The 7,702-nt window shown below is 49.9% G+C and overlaps 1 protein-coding gene and 1 non-coding gene across 2 annotated transcripts in view; both read right to left on the reverse strand.

The window, feature by feature from the left end:
* HIF1AN (hypoxia inducible factor 1 subunit alpha inhibitor) overlaps window positions 1–6,480 on the reverse strand; it is a 10,548-nt gene extending 4,068 nt beyond the window's left edge. The window contains exons 1-4 of the mRNA XM_004700991.4: window positions 6,304–6,480; window positions 5,762–6,012; window positions 2,763–2,911; window positions 201–346 (exon numbers count right to left, since the gene is read on the reverse strand). Coding sequence (XP_004701048.1) covers window positions 201–346; window positions 2,763–2,911; window positions 5,762–6,012; window positions 6,304–6,480 — 723 coding nt within the window. The remainder of the gene's footprint in view (window positions 1–200; window positions 347–2,762; window positions 2,912–5,761; window positions 6,013–6,303) is intronic.
* Window positions 3,160–3,356, reverse strand: LOC115870000. Its single transcript, XR_004046472.1, has one exon. It is a non-coding gene; the product is annotated as a small nucleolar RNA SNORA73 family (small nucleolar RNA).
* Window positions 6,481–7,702: the final 1,222 nt, after the last annotated feature.

Raw genomic sequence — 7,702 nt, forward strand, 5'->3', positions numbered from 1 at the left:
GGACGCACACCTGGGCCTCGAATATGTGAGCTACATTATGAAACTGCCCTCTGGGTTCGTCTGTAAGGCAAGACCTGCCTGTAATCTGACCCCAACATACCACCACAGACAAAGGGATAGATGGAATTCCTTTGGGATCAAGGGCTGGCTGCACTTAAGACTCTGGAGTTCTACACCCTCCTCAGACCACACATGCTCACCTGGCTCTGTCTGTCACACGGGTGATGGACGGGGTATGGGTAGAGGCACTCAAACTGATCTGGCGGGAATAAGATGCATCGTTTGTAGCCTTTGATCTGAGCAAAGAAGTTCTGTTGTTCATCATAGTGCGCAGGTGTCACATTTCCTGCGGGAGGAAAGACATGTTCTCATCCAGAGCAGGGGCTCTACAGGGCATCGGAAGGCCCAGCCCTCTTTAGAAGAGCAAGGGGCCCGCCCAGCTAAGAGGTCTAACCAACATTTCAAGCAGAACCAGAGTAACTGCAATGATAACTTTAAGCAAATTCAGTGCTCCACTTTTACTGGGTATTAAGTCGAGCAACCACTACGGTTAAGAGCAACCACTACACTGATCAGTATCAGTGTAGACTTTTCTATATGAGGGCTACTGACTGCTCTCACTGGAGAGAACTAGCTCATAAAAATGGCACACTATCAGCCTGGTAAAGGAGCATGCTGAGCGCACGTACACTCCTTATTGACTATGGCAAAAATTCAAGGGCGGCAAAACAGAAACTAGGGAAGTTAACAATGCATGAGCTTCATTGATAGGGTGAACCAGTTATCTGAAGCTGTGTGAATACGAACTGTGTTAGGTCACCCTTCCTGAGCTCAAAGGTTCTCAACTTTTGCTCTCATTGCAACACACCAATGCAGCGAGCCACTCGATTTAACACTGGGGCAGCTGAGTCTCAAGGGGCGAACCCTAACCACCTACCTGAAGCAGGTGACGGACACTTTGTGAGAGGACAAGGTAGCCACCTTTAATTCATTCTGCCCTGGCTTATGTGTGTGTGACCTGCTCCTTCGTGGCTAAGGCCACATCTCTTGCTTACCCTGTGCACAAGCCTTCTGGGTTGAGCACACACCTCTCCCTACAGGGGATGGGGTTCAGAAAACCTCCCCAGCTTGGCATGGGCACGCTGTGACAGCAGCTTGAGAGCACAGAGTACGGGGACCCACCGAGGGGAGCTGCTCTCCCTTCTACCCGATGGGTCTGCTATTCTGCACACACCATAGGAAATGCGGAATGAAGGAGCAGAACTGAGTCCAGAGGGATCGAGCAAGAATTGGTTACAAAGTAAAAGAGTTTAACAGAAAATAAAATTAAAAAAAAAAAAAAAAGAATCGGTTACAAAGTGGCAATTAAGTGACAATTCTTAAGTTGTATTAATAAGAGGCAAAGGAACGAGTCTGAACTGAGAGCAGTCAAAGGGGGAGGAGAGCCCAGTGGAGAATGACAATAAAGAATTACTCTACAATAAAGTATTCGTGAAGGAGGGCGGGTGGGGGAGGGAGAGGGAAGACATGGGGAGCTGATATCAGGGGCTCAGGAGGGAAGAGAATGCTTTGAAAATGATGATGGTGGCATAGGTGCAAATGTGCTTGACACACTGGAGGAAGGTATGGATTGTGATAAGAGATGTAAGAGCCCCCAGTAAAAGTATCCAGAAAAAAGAATGACCCCGTTGTTGACAAGATCTGCTACCTTGTTCAAACCAGTTTTCTGACCATTTACTTACTAAGTAGCTACTACCCCCAGGCACTGAGTTAATGCCAGAAATAAAAATATGACTAAGACTGGGAGAGGGTCTTGCTCCTAAGTAGCTGGCTGGGAGTTTACAGGTATCTCCTTAGATCCAGAAGAATACAACAAAAAACATTAGCTGTGTCATTTTCTTTGTATGCATACGAGCCTTGGGATGCAACCAACACAGGGTGCTCTCAAGGAGGGAGGGACTAGGAGGCTGGCAGATGGGGTAGAAGAGATTGATCACGGCCCGCCCACTTAAAGAGGAGCCCTGATGGTGCTCTCTGCGTAAGCACCCAACGCTGGTGCCCCTGATGCCCCAGTTGCTCTGAGAGCGGTGAAGATGCCAAGGCTGGGACCCTATCTAACTCGGCCACTACGAGTGGGAGCGACTCAAAAGCAGTGGGTGTTGGAGGACCCATCTATCACCTTCAGAATTTTCAACCCCATGAATGCCTATCTATTCAAAAGATAACGCTAAAATTACTAAATGGAGCGGGGGGGGGGGGGGGGGGGGGGGAGGGGGGGGGGAAAGAGGGGATTCCTGTTTCAAGAGGACAAAAATCTTCTGAATATAGGCAGATCCAAGAGACCTCAGAACGATTTTGGCGGTCCTTCTGCTCGGCATCACGGTGCGTCAACTGTGACTCAGAGCGACCCTAGACAGGGCAGAACTGGCCCTGTGGGTTTCCCAGGCTGTACCTCTTTATGGGAGAAGGAAACCTCATCTTTCTCCTGCCGAGCAGCTGGGGCCCTTAGTATCTGACGGAACTCTCACGCAGCATTTAAAGGAGGGAAAAGGAAACTAACCCTTAAGACTGAGTACATGACACTACCTTTAAGACCTGACACACAACCGCATTTTATCTTCAGTGACTCTTCAGATGAAAAGGGCCGAGGCTTAAGGAAATCAAGAGCTGGGTTCAAAGTCATGGGGCTAACAAGTGCTGAAGACAGTACGCAAAGCAGGTTGGTGTGGCTTAAAGCCACACTGCTCCCAGAGACTGCTTACCTTCCATGCCGATGAGTAGCAGGTTGGAGGTCAGCTGACCCCAGCCACGCTTTCCCTGCTGCTTATTAATCCAGTTCCAGTTAAAACCCAAGAAGTCCATGACAATCTTCCTGCCCACCGTGTCGTTCAGTGTTTGCTGCAGATACAACCTACGTCCCGAGAAGAACAGCCCATTAGTGCATGCACACACAGCCCACCCTCCATCTGGAAAGACAAGCGCAGTTCCAAATCCACACCACCACCCCCGCCGAGCCCACACAGACGCTCAGAGAATAACTCCCATCTTTCTTTCAACATCAACCTTTCTCACTTTATTATTTTCCTGCAAAAAACCTACAAGTGGAAAACAAATCTAACTCATCAAACAGAACCTAGACTCAGGTGGGGAGTATCAGAGAGCTGTTTCCTGCGTGGTGTGTCTCCTCAGTCACTGTCCTGAGAAACTGCAGGACTATGCTGGCAGAGGCTCAAGGCCCGGCTTGATCGCCAACGTTGTGGAAAAGGATTGCACATCACGGGGCAGAGCCCTGTGCTCTCCTATGCCGCCTGGACAGAGCCTGGAGAGAGTGACCTCCAGGAGTACCGACACATCAGAGAGTGTTTGTACTTTAAAACAGTGATTCTTAGTCTTGTCTAGGTCATACCCTAAATCCTTTAAGACTCCTCAGCCAGCTTCCCCCCAAAATACATACACATACAACTTTTCTTACAAATTTCTAGACTCCTGGAAGCCTAGCTGCAGATCTTATGATGACAAATTGATCTTGTCCTCGTGCCTCTCCAGACCAGATGACCAGCTCCTGTTCATCCTTGATGGCCACTGGGAGACTGAATGGCCACTCCCCAAAACAAGGTCCCTCCCAGGGCGAGAATCATTTTCTGCAACCCCCTGAAGTCAGGCTTGCTCTTTTAATCTTCTCCGGCCACTGCATGAGCCACAGAAGTGACTGGTGCTATTCCCCAATTCTAACTTTTATGTACCAGGAGACACTACCACCACAGCCAAGTTCCAGACAGGTGTTGGCTGGGGCAATCTTGGAGTGAAAATGATGAGCCCCCAGGAGCTCTGTGATGAACATGCCACAGGAGGGAGAAACAAAGCTTGTTGATTTAAGCCACTGAGCCTACACTATCTTTCAGCCACCAATCTTTTTTATTTTCTTAAACTGTGTCTGTAGCAGTCAGTATTTGCCTCTGCTGTCTTTAACTCTTGCAAACTTCCCAATGTCTTCCCCCTGCCTCCATCTTTTTGGGCCAACCTCCAACGAGCCACCAATCCGCAGAGCCCTCTAAGCTGAAGTAAGCCAGAAAATACCTCATCGGGCTTTCCACAAGCCCAGGGTCCCTAACCTGCCTGAGAAAGGTCCGAGGTTACTTCGGGGACCTGGAACCCAGACCCAGTTGGCCAAACAAGAGATATTAACAAAATGACAAGCTTGAAGAATACAAAAGATAGTGACTCTGCTCTGAGAAGGTCCTTCCAAAAGGCTCAGAGGGGTCACACTGCCTAGCTCCTCAGTGTGTAAGGTGCATTAGAAGACTGCCACGAGTCAGAGCCCACCCAAGAGCAAGTAACACTGATGGGGACAAGACACTTAAAAATGGCCAAAGAACCAGAAGATTCATGCGTCTTATTTCGCACTCCACTCATTCCAGGGCACATGCTGATCCAGTGGGATCACCTACTCTATCAGCATCATTTATAGCAAGTTCTCTGTCAACATGCTCTCGCTCTGTGTGTGTGCTGTTAAGTTTGAGGCAATTAGTGCAATGAGATGACTAAACTAACCAATTTTTAGGACCCTGGAAATTCTTTCGGTCAAAGTCCCTTTTAAAGAAGAAAAAGTTATTTCAGATCCATTCAACTAGCCACACATTGCTGGTAGAGAGGCAAGTTGAACTCCTTCTTGAGGCAGGAGATGAGGAAGAAGCCTTGGGTGAGGCACCAAATGTGTGGCCACTCACTTATTTGTAAAGCTACTCAGGGATGGCAGTTCTCACTCATTTGTAAAGCTACTCAGGGATGGCAGTTCTCCTGAGGAAGGGATGCTGTCCGGTGCCTACAAGAGAGGCCTTGTGCACAAGTCAGGATAAGCGCCAGAGAGAGAATCACTCTTGCAGAAGTGTGTGTACTACCACTGGCACAATCTGGAATGCTGATAATGCGCCACCACTCCCAAGCTAATCTGATCTCCCCTAGAGGGAAGCTGAGGGCCTTCCCCCCAGAATCACAACAATCTACACATTTACTTTCCCCTTGTCTGCAGCCAGCCTACCATTTTAGAGCAAAGGTTGTAAACAGGCAATCTCAGGGATAAATCTAATCCAGGTTTTTCTTTGGCCTCCAGGCAGCATTTTCAAAATATTTTATTAGTTACCCAAACTTAAAAATCAGGTTCTCAATAAAAATCTTGGTTTCTGGCTTCCCTTCAATGCTAAGTCAAGTAATGGCTTGGGGCATGGCATAAGCCTTCAGCGCCAGCTTCATTCTCACCTGGCCATCTTCATTCATTTGGTTCAGTCATTACCTGACTCTAAATCTCAGTCACTGTGAGTTGGGGGGGGGGGGGAGACAAAGAACTACAGAAACAAAGTTCAAGTGTAATCCTCACTATGGCTAAAGTCTGGGCTGTAAGCCCAAGCATCCCTTCACAACCCAAACCCCTCATGGGTTGAATGAGCAAACTACTCACTCAGAAGGAAGGAATCCTGAAATGCCGATGCCAATCTCTACTTACCCAACTCCACCAGACCTTCAGACAAGTACCAAAAACCCAATTCATAGCCATTCAGCCCATTCTGACTCACAGGGAACTTGCCCCGGGGGCGTTTGGAGACGAGTAACTTTTCAAAAGTGGAAAGCCTGGTCTTTCTCCAACAGAAGGGCTGGCGGTTTCTAACAGCGGACCTGGTGGCAGCAACCTACGGGCGGTACCGCTAGGGCACCGGGGGCCCTCCACTAAGTCCGGGCAAGGAAAAACGAAGATCTGCGAACTCACCGCTCTTCTCCTCCTCGTTGCTGTACATCCTGCAGCTTGTCAATAAACTCATGAAACTTCATTTCCTCCCTGTTAGACCTCGGCTTAAAGTTCTGGAAATTGGTCATTTTCTTCTCATCATAGTACAAGAATTTGTGGGTACTGGCACTGTACACAGAGAAGTCCCCATTGCCAATATTCTCTTGCAGGTATTCGAGGTCCCATTTCAGGGCCGGATGCACAAGATTAGTGTCGGTCAGTACCACGGGCTCCTAAGTGAGGCGACCATCAAGTGAAAACAAAACAGAAGAGCGACACGAAACAAATGAAGTCACCCCCAAGGAGCGGGCCAGTCCTTATCCCAGAACCCAACTACTTCCCAACCACAGGGTTCTTTCCGCTGATGAGCACGAACCCCTCACCCCTCAAACTTACTTCGCTTCCTCCTCCCTCTGCCCTTAAAGCAGAACCTCACTGTCCTTGACCGCCTCTTTCAGCTTTCGCCTCCCACCTCTCCTCCCACCCGGGACCCCCTTGTCCTCTGGACGCGGCCCCGCCCCCACCTCATTCTCAATCAGCTCCTCGGCCCGAGGGTCGCTCTGACTCAGCCGCGGGATGGGCCGGGTAGGAAAGCTGTAACTGCGCAGTTGTGACTCATCCCAGGCGGAGTTGGGGGCTTCAGCCTCTTCCCGGGGCCCTACAGAGCCCGAGGAGAGAGCCCCCGCCTGAGCCGCCGCCATCTCCGCCGCTACGGCCGGCCCCACCGGAAGCGGAAGCACCGCCTATTCCGGATAGAGCCACAACAGAAACCATAGAGATGGACTGTGCAAGACAATCACCCAGCGCCTCAGAGGACGCAGGGCTGAGACTTGGGCGAGCGCCATCTAGTGGTGACGTACAGCTCTGCACCTGAATTAGTGGCCGACCACCGGGGAAAGGACCAGATTTAAAGCCAGTGCCAGACGAATGCAGCTTGTTGGCAAGGAGTGGGGAGCCAGTGGAGGGGTCTGAGGGTTCGGCCCCATGTCAGCTATGTGGACAACAGCCCTCCCCGCAGAAGAAGCTACTTGAGAGGACGGCAATGAAGCTGCAGTTAGGGGAAAGGGGCATGTCTGATCAGAGCAAATGGGAGCATTTGGGGAGGAAGAGAGAGTGGAGCACATCCTGACCCACCAGCCCTGGAGGACGACATCCCCGCTCTGAACAGCCTGTGGACAGAGTGGACAATATAGCTGATCCCATCACGAGACACGCCATCCCTTGATGGCAGCAGGCTCTAAGGGGGACAACGCTGGAGACTCAGTGTTGGGACTGGCCCAGACTGACCCTGAGACACCGAGGCAAACCACAAAAAGCAACCGTGGGAGCAGAGCAGAGAGCCCCCAAGGGAGTACAAAGGACAGATTTGGGGGCCAGAGCATGGTACCCCATCGGTCTTGACTGAAGGGCACGCCTAGAGATAAAAAATCAGACCTTGACCTATTTACAGGTTTTTCTTTCTGCTTAAGTTTTTGTTTTGTTTGTTTAATTAACTTCTTCTTCTATGGGTAATAGGTTTCCTTTTTTGTTGCCATCGCTGTGCTGTCACTGATTGCCTATCTTGCTATGGCTTGGTTTTTTATGCATATTAGTATCTCTACAGATCTATCTTGATAAGGTAGACTGGACGAATAGTCTGGAGAAGAAAACAACAGGACCAACGGTTGGGGGGAGGGGACACAGGAGAGGGGGAGAGTGGGGGTAAGGAGGTGGTGCTGACCAACCCAGGGACAGGGGAGCAACAAGTGATCCAAAAACAGTGGCAAGGAGGGTGCAAGAGGCCTGGTAGGGGTTCAGCAAGGGCATTGTAACCGAGAGAAATCACTGAAACCCAAATGAAGGCTGACCATGATAGTGGGACAAGAGGAAAGTAAAGGGAAATAGAGGAAAGAACTAGGGGACAAAGGGTATGTATAGAGGTTT

The sequence above is a fragment of the Echinops telfairi genome, unplaced genomic scaffold (assembly GCF_000313985.2).
Source record: "Echinops telfairi isolate 266 unplaced genomic scaffold, ASM31398v2 ScPeMD7_70;HRSCAF=299, whole genome shotgun sequence".
Lineage (NCBI taxonomy): Eukaryota > Metazoa > Chordata > Mammalia > Afrosoricida > Tenrecidae > Echinops > Echinops telfairi.